At 41.0% G+C, this 20,665-nt stretch overlaps 1 protein-coding gene and 1 long non-coding RNA gene across 2 annotated transcripts; one reads left to right on the forward strand and one right to left on the reverse strand.

The window, feature by feature from the left end:
- Positions 1 to 1,418: 1,418 nt before the first annotated feature.
- Positions 1,419 to 4,965, forward strand: LOC311274099 (uncharacterized protein; the record flags this gene model as incomplete). Its single annotated transcript, XM_084381515.1, has 2 exons — positions 1,419 to 1,536; positions 3,217 to 4,965. The coding sequence occupies 2 exons, from the start codon at positions 1,419 to 1,421 to the stop codon at positions 4,623 to 4,625; spliced, it is 1,527 nt and encodes a 508-aa protein (XP_084237641.1). The 3' UTR covers positions 4,626 to 4,965.
- Positions 4,966 to 14,853: 9,888 nt separating this feature from the next.
- Positions 14,854 to 20,264, reverse strand: LOC311273533. The gene is made up of 3 exons (XR_014624683.1): positions 20,129 to 20,264; positions 19,655 to 19,712; positions 14,854 to 17,200 (listed from the first exon to the last, which is right to left on the reverse strand). It is a non-coding gene; the product is annotated as an uncharacterized lncRNA (long non-coding RNA).
- Between the last annotated feature and the right edge of the window lie 401 nt (positions 20,265 to 20,665).

The raw sequence follows: 20,665 nt of genomic DNA on the forward strand, positions 1-20,665 counted from the left end.
TGCACAGAGAATAAAAACCACCAAGGAGGGAGTGAGGAGGGACACTGAAACAGTGCTGACTGTCTTTGAAGGAGAGAATGAGCCAAAGAGGGTATTCCTGGTGTTTATGAGTTACCCTGTGAGAGTGTATGTGCCAAAGCCACTAAGGTGCTTCACCTGTCAAAAGTTCGAACACATAGCCAGAAACTGTCGAGAGCAAAGGAGATGTGCTAGATGTGGGGGTGATCATGAGTATGGAAAATGTGGGGCAGGAGTGAAGCCAAAATGCTGCAACTGTGGGGGTGACCATAATGTGGCATACAGTGGATGTGAAATGATGAGGCAGGAGAATAAAATCCAGAAAATAAAAGTGGAAAAAGGGATTAAGTATGCTGAAGCTGCAGGAGTTGCAAGAGGACAGAACAATGACACCAATGAGCAAGGACCGATGGGGAACCAGGTGATACAGCAGAGAGAAAATGCAAGGGTGTATGTGGACAAAAAGGCATTGGTAACATTCATTGCAGGAGTAATTAACTGTACAGCTGAAGTCACATCGAAAAATTATAAAATCCAGCTGGTCATCAAAGCAGCAGTAAACCATCTTGGATTAGTGGGACTGACATGGGAAGAAGTGAGGGAGTTCCTTGGTGGGAGTGAGTAAATGGGAAGTTAGGACAGACACAACAGTAGGTAGTGATCATATTGAGAAATCTGGCCTGACTAGGTGACCGGTATTGACCTTTGAATATGAATGTGTTATTATTCTGCTTTGGGGTCTGAGATATACTAAAGATTGGGAAATACGAGCACTTAATAAGCTCACACACACATAACCGCATAGAGATGCCAATACGTTCCAAAACGTTGCAAAACAGGAAGGATCCTGAGGCAGGACTCACAGGCTATGGAGTAGCAGTGCCAGATAAAAGAATAGAAATTAATAGGCATATACATCCAACAATTTAGGAGTATATTCAGTGGAAATGGTGGCAGTGCTGGTGGCAGCGAAAGTACTGATCTGGTCAGACTCTGCATCAGTATTAGCAAGTTTAAGATCTTTCCACTCAAACAGCTGTCCAGACATAATGTATAAAGTCTTGCAGTCACTTATAAGGATAGCAAATCAGGGACGTCATGTTAAATTTTTGTGGGTACCAGCACTTGTAGGGATGAGGGGGAATGAGAGGGTTGATGAACTGGTGAAGAGGGTTTTAAAAAAAGCAAGTTTACAAATGCAGATTAGTATGAGTAAGTCAGAGGCTAAGGGTATAATCTGGGGAAAAAAACAACCAAATATTGCAAGGAAGGTGGGACAGTGAAAGGAAAGGAAGGCATTTATATCATATACAAAAGAGTGTAAAGACAGATGGGGTGAGTAGTGGACGTAGGAGGCAAAATTGAGGCTGGGACACTGTGCACTAAATAAAACATTAAAAATGGTGGGGAAACACCAGACAGGCTGGTGTGAGGGGGGTCAGGTGGAGGAGTCAGTGGAACATATAATCCTGAGTTGCAGAGGGTTTGAGATGCAGAGAGAGAGAGAGCTGATGAAGAGTAGGTTGACGGCATTCGGGGTTCAGGAACTCACATTAAGAGGAGGATTGAGTATGTGTGAGAGAGCACAGGTCAGGGTGTTGTTGGTGTTTTTAAGGGAAACATGGGTCTTTTATAGGTTGTGAAGGAGTAGCAGGGACGGGGTAGCAACAGGATATAGATAGAGATGGTGAATTGGTTCTAGATAAGGGTGTGTGCGTGTGTGTATAGGTGGGTTTTAGATTGTAAGCCTGACTGTTTGATTTATACTCCGGAGCAGGAGGTGGCGGTAATGCACCATTTAGCTGGATGCCAACCACCGAAAAACAAGAAGAAGCAGAAGAAGAAGAAGGAGAAGAAGAAGATGGAGAAGAAGAAGAAGAAGAAGAAGAAGAAGAAGAAGAAGTGAATAAAAGGTGTTGAGTCTGAAGCGGAACTAAAAGCCTCCGCACTTCCCCTGTCGGAGCTTAACAGCGTGACACCCAGCAGAAGTAAACAGTAGCAGCTAGTAGCATTAGCTGCCTGTGTGTGATGAACGAAGTGGAAGACGGTACTGAGTCACAGCGCAGCTCGTTATTGAATTAGTAATTAAAGAACAATGAGTTCAGTTGAGACTTTGAGAGAGTTTGTCAACGAGCGACTAACTGCTGCTGCTGAAGAAATATTCCGAGTTTTTAAAACAACTATCGTCCAGTACGAGGAAGAGATCGACCGGCAGCGCGTCATGCTGGAAATCTGCTGGAAACCCCAAGTAAAGTTACACAGGATAGGTGAGGAGAAGTTTCTTATTTTAATAACACTAATGTTCAGAGCCCTGGAGTGGCCATAGAGGGGAGATATGCATCGCAGCCACGTTTCACTACATGGAGCGAACATACGAGTGTTTCCCTCGTTTGGTTCATTCCACTCCGGGACTCCGGAGGTTCTGAGTGCCCGCTGCACGGCTGGGCTCCGTTCTATAGGAGACCGCAGCGAAACTCCACTCAAAAAATGCTGAGTTTACACACAAAACGTTCAGAAAACTACGAGGAGCACTTAAACTCAACAGAAAGAGGTGTGTCTCATTGAACCTATTATGAAGACATGTCGGCATTGATTTTGAGTCAGTGGGTCAGATGAGCTGGAAACTATTGGGAAAATGTAGATTTTACATTCAAAACATTACTAACAAGAAAAATAATGTTTTTTGCCAAATTCTACAAACACTGGAACCAAGGTATGTAATACAGAGCAGAAAAGTTCTGTCTTTTTTACTTTATCAACAGTGATATGTTGTGGTTTCTTTCTTGAGACAAATGTTCTCATTGTAAGTCGCTTTGGACAAAAGTGTCTGCTAAATGCCCCAAATATAAATGTAAATGTTCCAGCTCTTTATGATGAGGCGATTGAAAAGACCATAACTCTTCACGGCCACAGAGTCCTACATGAACCAAGGACTGCCCATTTTATTGATAACTAGTGGGAAACACACTCCTACATGCTACAAACAAGAGGGATGCAGGAGACTCATCCCGGTGCTAATCACCACTCAGAGAAGTGCACTCACCTCTGAGCATGCTGTTCAGTTGCTGTTCCTGAAGAAGAACATGCATATTTGAGGATGAATTGAAATGTGCTCAGGTTTACATAATACAAGTTACTACAAATAAAGGTTGATTGGTTGATTAAATAATCTCTGCCTTTTGTTCTCTGTCCCTCCAGAGCTCCCACAGCAACATGTCTGTAAGGAGGAGGAGGTTCTCGCTGACCAGCAGGTCTGTAACCAGGAGAGGAACTCCAGTCTGGACCAAGAGGACCCAGAGCCTCCAGAGATTAAAGAGGAACAGGAGGGACTCTGCACCAGTTGGGAGGGAGAGCAGCTTGTACTGAAGGTTGAGACGGATACCGTCATGTTGACTCCAACTTATGAGGAAAGTGACCACAGTGAAGCAGAACCAAAAAGTGACCACCAGCTCCTCTTTAACAACTCTCATGTAGCTGAGAGCCAAGATCAGAAAGGAGGAAAACATGGAGATTCAGGATCAGCTGGAGATGGAGAGCCAAAACAAAAGAAAAGACATCACGGAAGCAAAAGTCACAGTGATAATGCAAAAAACTCTACCTCATCAGATATTCACCATCACACTCACCCAGGTAAAAAGTCTTTCAAATGTGACACATGTGGAAAGGCTTTTAAGTTTGAGTCCCTATTGAATATACACCTAAGAACCCACACAGGTGAGAAGCCTTATTCTTTCCAAACATGTGGGAAGACTTTCAGCCGAAATGAAAAAATAGCAGTCCACATGAGAACCCACACAGGTAAGAAACCATATTCTTGTAAAACATGTGGGAAAGATTTCAGGTGTCCTGCTCACTTAACAGCTCACATGAGAACCCACACAGGTGAGAAACCGTATTCTTGTGAAACATGTGGAAAGACTTTCGGGGACAAGAGTGTCGTAAAAAATCACATGAGAACCCACACAGGTGAGAAACCGTATTCTTGCAAAACATGTGGGAAAGATTTCAGCCTAAATTCATCCTTAACAGTCCACATGAGAATCCATACAGGTGAGAAGCCGTATTCTTGCGAAACATGTGGGAAAGCTTTCAGCCTAAATTCATCCTTGATAGACCACATGAGAACCCACACAGGTGAGAAACCGTATTCTTGCAAAACATGTGGGAAAGATTTCAGGTGTCCTGCTCACTTAACAGTCCACATGCGAATCCACACAGGTGAGAAACCGTATTCTTGCAAAACATGTGGAAAGACTTTCGGGGACAAGAGTGTCATAAAAAATCACATCAGAACCCACACAGGTGAGAAACCGTATTCTTGCACAACATGTGGGAAAGCTTTCGGCCAAAGGGCATCCTTAACAGTCCACATGAGAACCCACACAGGTGAGAAGCCTTTTACCTGTAAAATTTGCGGGATGGCTTTCGGGGTTCGTGCTCACTTAAAAGTTCACATGAGAACCCACACTGGTGAGAAGCCGTATACTTGCAAAACATGTGGAAAAGCTTTCAGTCAAAGTGCAAACTTAACAGTCCACATGAGAACCCACACAGGTGAGACACCATTTTCTTGCAAAACGTGGGAAGACTTTCAAGGACAGCAGTGACATAACATGTCAAAGGAGAACTTACACAGATGAGAAGCCATAATTCTGGGAGACCTGGGGGAAAAGTTTCTCTGATCAGTCTGCTTTGAAAAGACATTTGAGGACACGTACAGACGAGTAGCTTTGTATTTGCAAAATATGTTGGAGGTGATTCAGTTCTAGTGTTTCATGCATAATTGTAAAATCCTCAGAGGCTCAATATACACAGGAGAAATGATGAGCTGAAAGCTGAATGTGTACAATTTCCCCCTGAGAAGATGTCACAATGTGTTTGTCAAAATCTTCATGCTGATTTGCCCATATTTGTGAAAATGATGATTAAAAAGTCCAGTTAATCGGTCTCATGTGTCCCACTTATTATCGCTCCTCGTGTCATGCTTTTCTATGAACATATATATGTTAAATTTGTAGTTTTTCCAGCAGCTTCCATGCAAGTAACCAAAAAGTAAGCTGTAAGTTTAAAGTAGCAGTTTAGAAAAGAGTGGCACATTTCTTTGTGGAATTAAGCAGAGTAGATCTACACCTTAAGACAAGGAGTACAACAATCATAGTGTGAACGAACTGTGTAAAAACAGTATAAAAATGGTGTTAATAATAGCTAATTAAACAAATATAAATAAATGTACAAAAGTATTGTGGAGTTTGCTTAGCAACTGGACAACATTTTTTGTCTAAATTATTTATTCAGGTTTAAAAGCGTAGTCAGATATGTTTTAAACAATTCTGAATAAAATGTGTTCAGTCTGAAGCAGAACTAAAAGCCTCCGCGAGTGAGGGGACCCGGGAGGTGGAGAGCGGGTGATTTGGGTGTTGTTTTGGCATAATCTGAGTTGTGACCGGATCAGAATGGAAAGTTGTAGTAGACTGTCGGAGGAGGAGGATTTGGAGATGGAGTGGTAAATGAGTGCGAGCAGCAAAGGTGGAGGAGGGAGAAGGGATAGCAGAAATAGTCTGTTAACAAAAAAACGGTATGCCCTAAATGTATGGGGCATGATTAAGAGAATGTCTGGAAATAGGAAAGAGTAATGTGTAGGAACGCATGTCCCTCGTCTCTGCTATTAATTGAGGCCTTGTTCTAAGTGGAAGGCAAACTTTCCTTTACAGATATGAGCTGACTTTGCCTTGCAGTCTCTCTCCTCTTCACCTGGAAAGGAGGACATTGTTTTCTTTACAATAAAGCCGTCAGATAAGGGTTTCCCAGGAGACCCCCTACGGTTATTTACAACTAACCTCGTCTGTCCTCCATCGCCCGGAGACAGCCACATTCCTTTCTTTTCAGGTTAATCGAGGTTCATCATCAAATCAATCCACTTTCCAGGCATCATGAGGAACAGAGAACTGTGACAATCATGTGTTATAGAGGGATGTCTGCAATTGTAAATGAGACTAACGACGGCTGATGTTCTGTGTTCTCTCCTGATCTTATTAACACATACACGCCCCAGAGTAAAAGTACTATGGGGCCCCCCTCCTCTTTTCCTAATCCATTTTATTCCAGTTCTAGTGTTTAATGCATAATTGCAGAACTGTAATTTGAAATTATATACTTGAAAATCCTCAGAGGCTCAATATACACAGGAGAAATGATGAGCTGAAAGCTGAATGTGTACAATTTCCACTTGAGAAGATGTCACAATATGGTTATGTGTCAATATCTTCATGCTGATTTGTTCATATGTGTGAAAATAATGATTTAATGGTCAAGTTAATCGGTCTCATGTGTCCCACTTATTATCGCTCCTCGTGTCTTGCTTTTCTATAAACAATAAATACAATAAACTTGTAGTTTTTCCAGTAGCTTCCATGTAAGTAATCAAAAAGTAAGCTGGTAGTTCAAAGTAGCAGTTTAGAAAAGAGTGGCACATTTCTTTTTGGAATTAAGCAGAGTAGATCTAAACCTTAATACAAGGAGTACAACAGACATAGTGTAAACACACTGTGTAATAACAGTATAAAAGTTGTGTTAAATAAAGTTAATTAAATTAATAGAAATAAAGTTATGAAAGTATTTTGTCCAAATTATTATTCAGATTTAAAAGTGTAGTCAGATATGTTTTAAACAATTCTGAATAAAACGTGTTGAGTCTGAAGCGGAACTAAAAGCCTCCGCACTTCCCCTGTCGGAGCTTAACAGCGTGACACCCAGCAGAAGTAAACAGCAGCAGCTAGTAGCATTAGCTGCCTGTGTGTAATGAACGAGGTGGAAGACGGTACTGAGTCACAGCGCAGCTCGTTATTGAATTAGTAATTAAAGAACAATGAGTTCAGTTGAGACTTTGAGAGAGTTTGTCAACGAGCGACTAACTGCTGCTGCTGAAGAAATATTCCGAGTTTTTAAAACAACTATCGTCCAGTACGAGGAAGAGATCGACCGGCAGCGCGTCATGCTGGATATCTGCTGGAAACCCCAAGTAAAGTTACACAGGATAGGTGAGGAGAAGTTTCTTATTTTAATAACACTAATGTTCAGAGCCCTGGAGTGGCCATAGAGGGGGAGATATGCATCGCAGCCACGTTTCACCACATGGAGCGAACATACGAGTGTTTCCCTCGTTTGGTTCATTCCACTCCGGGACTCCGGAGGTTCTGAGTGCCCGCTGCACGGCTGGGCTCCGTTCTACAGGAGACCGCAGCGAAACTCCACTCAAAAAATGCTGATTTTACACACAAAACGTTCAGAAAACTACGAGGAGCACTTAAACTCAACAGAAAGAGGTGTGTCTCATTGAACCTATGATGAAGACATGTCGGCATTGATTTTGAGTCAGTGGGTCAGATGAGCTGGAAACTATTGGGAAAATGTAGATTTTACATTCAAAACATTAATAACAAGGAAAATGATGTTTTTACACAGAAAACGTTCAGAAAAATGCGGGGAGCACTAAAACTCAACAGAAAGAGGTGTGTCTCATTGAAGCTATTATGAAGTGTGGTATCTGTGCAACAACACATTCAGAGTGATGATTTAACGGTGACGTGTTGCTCCTGTTTTTGGGGGCCTAAGGAAGGCAGCTGAGGTTGAGGTGATTTGTGAGAAGACACAGAGTTGTTAATCAGTCTTGTTTGTGCGCTAAAGGTTAGCTTGAGGGTAAGGTACTCAACCAAGTGTAATTCTTATTCCAGATGTGTGGAGCTGCCTCAACGTAAACATGTCCATATAGGGACAGTCCGGCCAGCTTAAGGTTGTAAGGTCAAGAAGTGACATCAGTGGAGTTAGGTAACTTACAGAAGATGAGACAGCCCGAAGGGGCCAGAGGCAGATCAACTCATCTTTGCCTATTGGATAGATGGACCATCAATCCACCAAAGTGAACAATTAGAAGAAGTAGGTAGGTGCAGACGAAAGGGATCTAAAAAGGCCCGCACAGGCAGAGAAGGTGGGGTGAATTTGGTTGATCTCCTAAGACTGAGGGTCAGAGAGGCGTTCTGATAGAGCAGAGGGCAAAGCATTTTTGGGCATCACTTTGCTGAGATTTGAGAATACCAGGGAGTGGCCACACTCTGGTTCGGACGCTGGCTTGAGATATGTTTCAATAAAGATTGCTCTATCTTCCACCCAGCCTGCCTCCGCCGAATTTTTTATCAACCTACTACACGCCGACACTCTGGAGGACGACAGCCCATACACTTCAGAAGACATGTCGGCATTGATTTTGAGTCAGTGGGTCAGATGATCTGGAAACTATTGGGAGAAATATAGATTTTACATTCAAACAGTAATAACAAGGAGATGGATGGACTTCATGGGCCACAGAGTCCTACGTTAAGCAAGGACTGTACATTTCATTGATAACGAGTGGGAAACACACTCCTACATGCTACAAACAAGAGGGATGCAGGAGACTCATACCGGTGCTAATCACCACTCAGAGAAGTGCACTCACCTCTGAGCATGCTGTTCAGTTGCTGTTCCTGAAGAAGAACATGCATATTTGAGGATGAATTGAAATGTGCTCAGGTTCACATAATACAAGTTACTACAAATAAAGTTTGATTGGTTGATTAAATAATCTCTGCCTTTTGTTCTCTGTCCCTGCAGAGCTCCCACAGCAACATGTCTGTAAGGAGGAGGAGGTTCTGGCTGACCAGCAGGTCTGTAACCAGGAGAGGAACTCCAGTCTGGACCAAGAGGACCCAGAGCCTCCAGAGATTAAAGAGGAACAGGAGGAAGTCTGCACCAGTCGGGAGGGAGAGCAGCTTGTACTGAAGGTTGAGACGGATACCGTCATGTTGACTCCAACTCATGAGGAAAGTGACCACAGTGAAGCAGAACCAAAAAGTGACCACCAGCTCCTCTCTAACAACTCTCTTGTAGCTGAGAGCCAAGACCAGGAAGGAGGAAAACATGGAGATTCAGGATCAGCTGGAGATGAAGAGCCAAAACAAAAGAAAAGACATCACAAAGGCAAAAGACACAGGGATAATGCAAAAAACTCTACCTCATCAGACATTCACCATCACACTCACCCAGGTAAAAAGTCTTTCAAATGTGACACATGTGGAAAGGCTTTTAAGATTAAGTCCCGATTGAATGTACACCTAAGAACCCACACAGGTGAGAAGCCGTATTCTTGCAAAACATGTGGGAAAGCTTTCAACCAAAGTGCAAACTTAACAGTTCACATGAGAACCCACACAGGTGAGAAACCGTATACTTGCAAAACATGTGGGAAAGATTTCAGGTGTCCTGCTCACTTAACAGTTCACATGAGAACCCACACAGGTGAGAAGCCTTATTCTTGCCAAACATGTGGGAAAGCATTCAACCGAAGTACAAACTTAACAGTTCACATGAGAACCCACACAGGTGAGAAACCGTATACTTGCAAAACATGTGGGAAGACTTTCAGGGACAAAACTGCCATAAAAAATCACATGAGAACCCACACAGGTGAGAAGCCGTATAATTGCATAACATGTGGGAAAGCATTCAGCCGACGTGAAGACTTAAAAGTTCACGTGAGAACCCACACAGGTGAGAAGCCGTATAATTGCATAACATGTGGGAAAGCATTCAGCCGACGTGAAGACTTAAAAGTTCACGTGAGAACCCACACAGGTGAGAAGCCGTATAATTGCATAACATGTGGGAAAGCATTCAGCCGACGTGAAGACTTAAAAGTTCACGTGAGAACCCACACTGGTGAGACGCCGCATACTTGCAAAACATGTGGGAAAGCTTTCAGGCGAAGTGTTAACTTAAGTCGTCACAAGAGAATCCACACAGGTGAGAAGCCATAATTTTGAAAGACCTGAGAGAAAAGTTTCTCTGATCAGTCTGCTTTGAAGAGACATTTGAGGACACGTACAGTAGAGTAGCTTTGTATTTGCGAAATATTGTGGCGATGATTCAGTTCTAGTGTTTCATGCATAATTGAAAAATCCTCAGCGGCTCAATATACACAGGAGAAATGATGAACTGAAAGCTGAACGTGTACAATTTTGCATTGAACCTATGTCACATTATGTTTGTCAATATCTTCATCCTGATTTTCCCATATTTGTGAAAATGATGATTAAAAAGTCGAGTTCATTGGTCTCAAGTGTCCCACTTATTATCGCTCCTCGTGTCATGCTTTTCTATAAACATTTATATGTGAAATACTTCTAGTTTTTCCAGTAGCTTCCATGTAAGTAACCAAAAAGTAAGCTGGTAGTTAAAAGTAGCAGTTTAGAAAAGAGTGGCACATTTCTTTGTGGAATTAAGCAGAGTAGATCTACACCTTAATACAAGGAGTACAACAGACATAGTGTAAACACACTGTGCAAAAACAGTATAAAAATGGTGTTAAATATAGTTAATTAAATTAATATGAATAAATGTATAAAACATTTTGGAGTTTGCTTAGCAACTGGACAACATTTTTGTCCCAATTATTTATTCTTATGAAATATTTCTAGACTCCTTCTTAGCACTATACAACAAAAGCTGTCCAGTCAGGCAAAATAAAAGGAAAAAGAAGAGCAGTGACAAACCATGGCTCACCAGGGGTTTACTGAATCCATGCAAGAAAAAGAACACTATGTACAGGGAATTTATTAAATATAGCGTTAAAGACCAAGAAATCAAATACAAAAGGTACAAAAACAAATTAACAGATATAATGAGAAAATGTAAAAAAGAGTATTTTGATAATGAGCCAGAGATCAATAAAAACAACATTAAGAGAACATGGGATATACTAAGTAAAATGATCAGAAACAAATCGACCAGCACTGACTACTCTAGTCATTTTATTGACAATGGAAAAGTTGTCAGTAACATGAATGAAGTGGCAGAGGGTTTTAATAAATTCTTCGTCTCGGTGGGCCCCAAATTGGCAGGGGAAATAGTACCACCGGAGGAAAGCAGTGCAGAGCTAATTTATGGAAGTAGAAATCCAGCAACAATGTTCCTGAGAAAAGTTGACGAGACAGAGATTATTGAACTTGTTAATAAATTCAAAAATAAAAGATCTACTGACTGGAATGGAATTGATATGATATGATGTTAGTTAAGGAGGTAATTTCGGCCATTGTAGTGCCTCTAACCCACATCTGTAACCTTTCCTTCCAGTTGGGCTGCTTCCCAGACAAAATGAAAACAGCGAAAGTAATCCCACTGTTCAAAGCAGGAGATAAAAATTCACATACAAATTACAGACCAGTCTCACTCTTATCTCAATTTTCAAAAATACTTGAAAAGCTTTTTGTTGCCAGACTGGACTGCTTTGTTGAAAAACACAAATTATTAATTGATTGTCAATACGGGTTCAGAGACGATAGATCAACCTCAATGGCCTTGATGGAGCTTATGGAAGAGCTTTCAAGTGCTGTTGATAAGAAGAAGTTTGCAGTGGGGGTTTTCATAGACCTGAAGAAAGCATTTGACACGATAGACCATGATATTATGTTGAAGAAAATGGAAAGGTTTGGAGTAAGAGGAGTGGGACTGGAATGGCTAAAGAGATAGGACCCAGTATGTACAGGTTGGTGATGCCATGTCCAAGACAGCAGATATTACATGTGGAGTGCCGCAGGGTCCAATAGTTGGACCAAAATTATTCATTATGTATATAAACAACATCTGTCATGTGTCCAACATTTTAAAATATGTAATTTTTGCTGACGAAACCAATATTTTCTGTACAGATGACTGTTTACAGAGGTTAATGGAGAAGGTGTCAGTAGAACTAGGTAAACTGAAATTGTGGTTTGATGCAAATAAGCTATCGTTGAATGTGAAAAAAAACAAATTTATGATTTTTGGAAATCGCAAAACCCACTTAACAACTCAAGTAAACTTAAGGATAGATGAGATGGAACTAGAAAGAGTATGTGAAAACACATTTTTAGGAGTAAGGATAGACGACAAATTCAGTTGGAAACCACAGGTGAACCAAGTCAGATCCAAAATTTCCAGAAGCATCGGTGTGATGAACAAAGTCAAACACCTTCTAAACTTACCTTAACATACGCACCTTGATTCTGCCATATTTAACTTACTGGTTTGAGAAATGGGGTAATGCCTGCAAAACTACGCTACAGACAGTATGCGCAGTACAAAAAAAAGCACTAAGAATAGTAAATAATGTTGGTTTTTATGATCATACCAATTCACTATTTATAAAGACAAAAACACTTAAATTCATGGACTTGGTAATACCAGAAAACTGCATTACTCATGTACAAATCCAGAAATAACCTGCTTCCTTCCAACATACAATCCATGTTCAAAGAGAGAGAGGGGGGTTACGCCCTCAGAAACAAACTAAATTGGAAACAGCCCGTCTACAATACAGATATGAAAAGCAGGTGCATTTCTGTTTGTGGCGTGAAGTTATGGAATGCATTACCTGATGAACTAAAATACAGTAAGAATGTGCTAATATTTAAAAAAAGAGGTACAAAGATATGATGATAGATAAATACAGACTTGCTCCTGGGTAACCAAACAATGGAGAGCAATGAGTATTATAATTATAACTACTTATGAAAAAATAGATGTTTGTATGTATGTTTGTATCTATGTATGTGAATGTATAATATATCTAAGCATGTACTGTGTGTGTAGGTGTATTTGTGATGCATATGTTTGTACCTAGGTATGTATATGCTTCTTGTTTTGATTGATATGTAAGAAAGGGAGGGCTAAATACAAGCTGAGGCTTCCGCCCCTATCCTTTGGTTGTGACCAGAGGTTATACTCTCTGAGTGACCGATACATTTCATTCATATTCAGGTTTAAAAGTGTAGTCGGGTATGTTTTAAACAAGTTCTGAATAAAACGTGTTGAGTCTGAAGCGGAACTAAAAGCCTCCGCACTTCCCCTGTCGGACCTTAACAGCGTGACACCCAGCAGAAGTAAACAGCAGCAGCTAGTAGCATTAGCTGCCTGTGTGTAATGAACGAAGTGGAAGACGGTACTGAGTCACAGCGCAGCTCGTTATTGAATTAGTAATTAAAGAACAATGAGTTCAGTTGAGACTTTGAGAGAGTTTGTCAACGAGCGACTAACTGCTGCTGCTGAAGAAATATTCCGAGTTTTTAAAACAACTATCGTCCAGTACGAGGAAGAGATCGACCGGCAGCGCGTCATGCTGGATATCTGCTGGAAACCCCAAGTAAAGTTACACAGGATAGGTGAGGAGAAGTTTCTTATGTTAATAACACTAATGTTCAGAGCCCTGGAGTGGCCATAGAGGGGAGATATGCATCGCAGCCACGTTTCACTACATGGAGCGAACATACGAGTGTTTCCCTCGTTTGGTTCATTCCACTCCGGGACTCCGGAGGTTCTGAGTGCCCGCTGCACGGCTGGGCTCCGTTCTATAGGAGACCGCAGCGAAACTCCACTCAAAAAATGCTGATTTTACACACAAAACGTTCAGAAAACTACGAGGAGCACTTAAACTCAACAGAAAGAGGTGTGTCTCATTGAACCTATTATGAAGACATGTCGGCATTGATTTTGAGTCAGTGGGTCAGATGAGCTGGAAACTATTGGGAAAATGTAGATTTTACAGTCAAAACATTAATAACAAGGAAAATGATGTTTTTTGGCAAATGGTACAAACACTGGAACCAAGGTATGAAATACAGAGCAGAAAATATTTCAAATCAAATCAAATCAAATTTTATTTGTAAAGCCCAAATTCACAAATCACAGTTTGCCTCGGAGGGCTTTACAATCTGTACAGAGACGACACCCTCTGTCATTCGACCCTCGATTCGAGTGAGGAAAAACTTGCCCCAAAAAAAAGCCCTTTTAACAGGGAGAAAAAATGCGGAAGAAACCTCAGGAAGAGCCACAGAGGAGGGATCCCTCTCCCAGGACAGACAGACGTGCAATAGATGTCGCATGTACAGAGCAGATCAACGAGATCACAATGTATACAATTATAATGGATGGTTGACAGGAATGAAAGCACCTAAAGAGGCATCACAGCAACAACAATGAAATGCACATGGAAATGTGATTACTAGTGATAACAGTAGTAGTGGTTACCGGTAAGGATAGTATGTAGTAATGCATTACAATAATAGTAGTGGAACGTATGTAACAGAGATATGACTAATATTAGCGACAGTAGTGGTGGGTGTCAGGCGGGGCCATGGCAGTAGGCGCATCCACGATCCACGACCCGGGCGCGGCCAGGATCCATGGGAGCCTGTAGGACTAGAAAGCACAAGGACTTCGGGGAAGAAGGTATTCCCACAGAGTCTTACGTAAAGCAAGGACTGCCCATTTTATTGATAACGAGTGGGAAATGCACTCCTACATGCTACAAAAAAGAGGGATGCAGGAGATTCATCCCGGTGCTAATCACCACTCAGAGAAGTGCACTCACCTCTGAGCATGCTGTTCAGTTGTTGTTACTGAAGAAGAACATGCATATTTGAGGATGAATGGAAATGTGCTCAGGTTTGCATAAAACAAGTTACTACAAATAAAGTTTGATTGGTTGATTAAACAATCTCTGACTTTTGTTCTCTGTCCCTCCAGAGCTCCCACAGCAACATGTCTGTAAGGAGGAGGAGGTTCTGGCTGACCAGCAGGTCTGTAACCAGGAGAGGAACTCCAGTCTGGACCAAGAGGACCCAGAGCCTCCAGAGATTAAAGAGGAACAGGAGGAACTCTGCACCAGTCGGGAGGGAGAGCTGCTTGTACTGAAGGTTGAGACGGATACCGTCATGTTGACTCCAACTCATGAGGAAAGTGACCACAGTGAAGCAGAACCAAAAAGTGACCACCAGCTCCTCTCTAACAACTCTCATGTAGCTGAGAGCCAAGATCAGAAAGGAGGAAAACATGGAGATTCAGGATCAGCTGGAGATGGAGAGCCAAAACAAAAGAAAAGACATCACGGAAGCAAAAGTCACAGTGATAATGCAAAAAACTCTACCTCATCAGACATTCACCATCACACTCACCCAGGGAAAAAGTCTTTCAAATGTGACACATGTGGAAAGGCTTTTAAGTTTAAGTCCCTATTGAATGTACACCTAAGAACCCACAGAGGTGAGAAGCCTTTTTCTTGCCAAACATGTGGGAAAGATTTCAAGTGTCCTGCTTACTTGACAGTTCACATGCGAACCCACACAGGTGAGAAGCCTTTTACCTGTGAAATTTGTGGGAAGGCTTTTGGGGTTCGCGCTCACGTAACTCGTCACAAGAGGATCCACACAGGTAAGAAGAAGTATACTTGCATTGCGTGTGGGAAAGATTTCCTATCTGGTGGTGATTTAAAGCAACACATGAAAATCCACACAGGTGAGAAACCATATTCTTGCAAAACATGTGGGAAGACTTTCAATCAAAACAGCAGCTTAACAGTTCACATGAGAATCCACACAAGTGAGAAGCCTTTTACCTGTGGAATTTGTGGGAAGGCTTTCGGGCTTCGTACTCACGTAATTCGTCATGTGAGAATCCACACAGGCGAGAAGCCGTATACTTGCAACACATGTGGGAAGACTTTCAAATCTTGTAGTGGATTAAATCATCACATGAGATTCCACACAGGTGAGAATCCATAATCTTGCAAGACCTGGGGGAAAAGTTTCTCTGATCAGTCTGCTTTGAAGAGACATTTGAGGACACGTACAGTAGAGTAGCTTTGTATTTGCGAAATATGTTGGAGGTGATTCAGCTCTAGTGTTTCATGCATACTTGGAAAAATCCTCAGAGGCTCAATATACACATGAGAAATGATGAGCTGAAAGCTGAATGTGTACAATTTCCCATTAAAAAGTCACAATATGTTTATGTGTCAATGTCTTCATGCTGATTTGCCCATATTTGTGAAAATGATGATTAAAAGGTCCAGTTAATCGGTCTCATGTGTCCCACTTATTATCGCTCCTCGTGTCATGCTTTTCTATGAACATTTATATGTTAAATACTTGTAGTTTTTCCAGTAGTTTCCATGTAAGTAACCAAAAGTTAGCTGGTAGTTCAAAGTAGGAAGTTGTAGTACACTGTCCGAGGATGAGGATTTGGAGACGGAGTGGGAAATGAGTGCGAGCAGTAAAGGTGGAGGAAGGAGAAGGGATAACAGAAATAGTCTGTTAACGAAAACAAGAGCATTAGAAGAGGATGAGGAAGGAAGAGATGTCTAGAAAAGGATAACAATGAAAAAATATAAGATCATTCTTAAATTTAAAGTGGGCAGTGTCCAATCACTAACAGCTGGATTGAGAAAGGCGATTGGGGAAATAGAGATGGTGAAGATATTACGTGATGGCAGTCTGTTGGTGAAATGCAAGACTACTGAGCAGAGATATAAAGCAATGAAACTGTAATCAGTATGTAAAAAAGAAATAGTGGAAAAACGATAGTTGGGGAAAACCTGGAGGAGCTCAGGAAAATGCTGAAGAAGGAACGGTCACAGGAATTAGACGGCTCCAGGCCTTTAGAAATGGAGGAAAAGTTGATGGTGAATCTGTTCTACTACAGTTCAAGGATGGGGTGCTTCCTGGGAAACTGATGGTAGGATACATGAGTTTTAGCGTAAGAGAATATGTTCCTCCTCCAGATGCTATAAGTGTCAGCGATATGGTCATACTGCTAATGTATGAAAAGGAAAACAGATGTGGAAGATGTGCAGGAGAGCATGCGTATGGACAGTGTGGCAGCAAGGATGCAGTTAAGTGCTGTAATTGTGGAGGGAACCACACAGCAGCATATGGCGAATGCGTTGTCAGGAAGCAGGCAGTAGAAGTTCAACAAGTAAAATCAGAGCGGAAAGTGACATGCAGAGGCTGTGCAGATACGTAACAGTGAAAGCATTGAAGCAGGAGTCAACCAAAGCAAACATGAAACGTGTGGCTGCAGGGCAGGCACAAAAGGACAATACAGGAGCGCCAAAGGACAGATTAGTGCTATTCTTAGCTTACGTCATCAACTGTTCAGAGCAAGCAAAACCCAAGACAGAGAAAATCAAAATCATAGTTAAGGCAGCAGCTAAATTCCTTAACATGAAAGATTTATCACGGGAAAAGATACAGACTGACCTTAGCCACAGAGAAGGGACCTTGAAGGCAGCTTCGCAAATCATAACATAGTGTTGATACTTCAGTGGAACGCCAGGAGTCTGATAGCGATTGGACAGGAGTTTAAAGGATATATTGATCATTTAGAAAGGAAACCAGACATCATATGTATTCAGGAAACTGTTATCCGCAAAGATAGAAACAATGGTAATGGAGGGGGATGTGCAATATTTATTAAAGAAGGTATAAATTATAGACAGTTAGATACAATACAAGAGTTAGAGGTAATAGGTATTGAACAGGGGTACAGCAAGTGGTAACTGTAAAATCTTGCGCCGTAAGACGTCCCTTGGGCAATCAGCCTTCTCTATAAAGGGTTCCCAGATGTGGAACTCACTACTGACCGAAATAAAACTAACCCGAGACATTAGGATTTTTAACAAAAATGTTAAAGTCTGGCTGAAACAAAATCAGAGCTGTATGCATTTTTAATGGGTCATGACTTGGTATGATTTTAGATGTATTGTACATTTAATTGTATTGGTATGTAATTTTGGTGTCTTTTTTCTTACCTTCTTTCTTTTACTAAAAGCCTAACTAGGGACAGGAGTTGGAAACTAGCATTAGCTATAATCTCTGTATGCAGAACATCAGTCACATTGACTTGTTTGAAATGAGTGGAAGTGTTACTATGTTAACCTGCATTGTCCCTATCAAATAAACTAAATTAAATTAAATATGGAGTAAGAATGGTAGTATGAAAATAGTACATTTTTGGATAGAAAGAGGAAAACTAGAGTTAATATTGGAACACTGGAGAGGTAATATCATCTGGTGTGGGGATTTTAATGCACATAGCACAGTGTGGGGAGAAAAAGATTTAAATGGAGAGATTTTAGAGGAACTAATACATGAGTAGGAATTGGTGTGTTTAAATGATGGAGTAGGCACAAGGGTTAATTTGGGGGAGGGTACAGAGTCAGCAGTAGACCTAACTTTGGTATCACAGTCACTGGTCGGGAAGAGTAATAGGGAAGTATTCAAAGGAAGCACTATAGGGAGTGGTCACTGTCCAATATTCATTAGTGTTGGAGTTGAAAGGGAAATGAAACAGGATGAGAGAGAAGGAAGATGGAAATTTGAAGAAGCAAACTGGAACAAGTATAGAGTATTAGCTGAAGGAAAATTAAAAGAGATCAATATAAACCAGACAATTGAAGATCTCAGTGCTGAAATAAGCTGTATTATTCTAGGAGCAGCAAAGGAGTCAACACCAAAAAGAAGTGGGAATGAGAGGAAAAGGATAGTTTCATGGTGGACGCAAGAAAGCACTAAAGAAATTAAAAATAGAAATAAGGTGTTTAAAATCTTGAAAAAAACAATTTTCAGAATTTGATTGAATATAGAAGGAAGCAGGCAGTATTAGAAAGACCATAAAGGAAGTTTAAAGGAACTTTTGGAGGAAGTATTGTGATTCACTAGGAAGAACTACACCATTAGACCGAGTATGTCGAATGTCTGGAAATAGGAAAGAGTAATGTGTAGGAACACATGTCCCTCGTCTCTGCTATTAATTGAGGCCTTGTTCTAAGTGGAAGACAAACATTCCTTTACAGATATGAGCTGACTTTGCCTTGCAGTCTCTCCTCTTCACCTGGAAAGGAGGACATTGTTTTCTTTACAATAAAGCCGTCAGATAAGCGTTTCCCAGGAGACCCCCTAAGGTTATTTACAACTAACACTGTCTGTCCTCCATCGCCCGGAGACAGCCACATTCCTTTCTCTTCAGGTTAATCGAGGTTCATCATCAAATCAATCCACTCTCCAGACATCATCAGGAACAGAGAACTGTGACAATCATGTGTTATAGAGGGATGTCTTTGCAATTGTAAATGAGACTAACAACGGCTGATGTTCTGTGTTCTCTCCTGATCTAATTAACACATACACGCCCCAGAGTAAAAGTACTCTGGGCCCCCCTTGATACTCAGTAGTTTACGACCATGTTTTTCTCTTATCTGTGGAGGTTTCTGCACTCATCCAGATTTCAACCAAGTTTTAAATAACCAATAAGCTAGAATCTCATCCTCTTTATCTTAACAAATTAGTAAACAGGAAAAGAAGTTCATAAAACTGATTTTTCCCACATTTCTCTGCGATGAAGTTTGTCTGAGATAAAGTTTTCTGTGTGTAAATGTCCTGTGTTTGGTGGAACCACAGCAACTCCTGATGGTGAGTCCTGGTACGATTGGGACAGACTTTCAGGAGATCTGTTGTTTAAATACCTCATCTTTCTATTACCAGTAAATGTCTCTGACATGCCCTGTTTAATAAGTATTAGGCTAGAACTACAAGAAATATGTAAGTGATTAGTTCTACAATAATCAAGTGTGTTAAGACGTTTTGATTAAGTTTTAATTCCTTTTTGACTGTTAAGCAATTTTAATGATGTCAATAATTTTGTGTTAAACAGTCCACATATTAAGCCGTGGTGAAATTTTGGGAAAGGTGATACACGATCTAGAAACATTAAAACGATGGTTTGGTTTACTTACTTTTGCGTCACACTAGCTTCAAGACAGCGACCTCCGCAGAATTGCTCACATGTTGATTCTAGATCAGAAACTGTTATAATGAATGTTAAGCCTCTTTAGGATAATCTAATCCAGATTTGAGAAGTCTAGGTGCAGTGGTTTTTGATCTGGACCTGGTCTAATGAGGTCTGTAGGTATCAAAGAAAAACGGTGAAATCTTCCCTTTAGCATTTTCACAAATAAACAAAACGTTTCACAGATACGATAGCGGGTATCAGGCAAAGTTAATGTCTTACCTAAAATGTTTTTACATCAAGAAGTGTCACAAAAAACAGACAATCAGTGTACAAACAGTCGCACTGCACCTTACGTTAATTTCCCCTTAGCTTTCCCCTTAACTGCCGAATTGGAGGCAGCGTCGTGCATATCTCCCCCTCTATGGCCACTCCAGGGCTCTGAACATTAGTGTTATTAAAATAAGAAACTTCTCCTCACCTATCCTGTGTAACTTTACTTGGGGTTTCCAGCAGATATCCAGCATGACGCGCTGCCGGTCGATCTCTTCCTCGTACTGGACGATAGTTGTTTTAAAAACTCGGAATATTTCTTCAGCAGCAGCAGTTAGTCGCTCGTTGACAAACTCTCTCAAAGTCTCAACTGAACTCATTGTTCTTTAATTACTAATTCAATAATGAGCTGCGCTGTGACTCAGTACCGTCTTCCACTTCGTTCATTACACACAGGCAGCTAATGCTACTAGCTGCTGCTGTTTACTTCTGCTGGGTGTCACGCTGTTAAGCTCCGACAGGGGAAGTGCGGAGGCTTTTAGTTCCGCTTCAGACTCAACACGTTTTATTCAGAACCTGTTTAAAACATATCTGACTACACTTTTAAACCTGAATAAATAATTTGGACAAAAAATGTTGTCCAGTTGCGAAGCAAACTCCAAAATACTTTCATAACTTTATTTATATTAATTTAATTAACTTTATTTAACACCATTTTTATACTGTTTTTACACAGTGTGTTTAC

This window comes from Pagrus pagrus (genome assembly GCF_965226575.1).
Source record: "Pagrus pagrus genome assembly, chromosome: 18".
NCBI lineage: Eukaryota > Metazoa > Chordata > Actinopteri > Spariformes > Sparidae > Pagrus > Pagrus pagrus.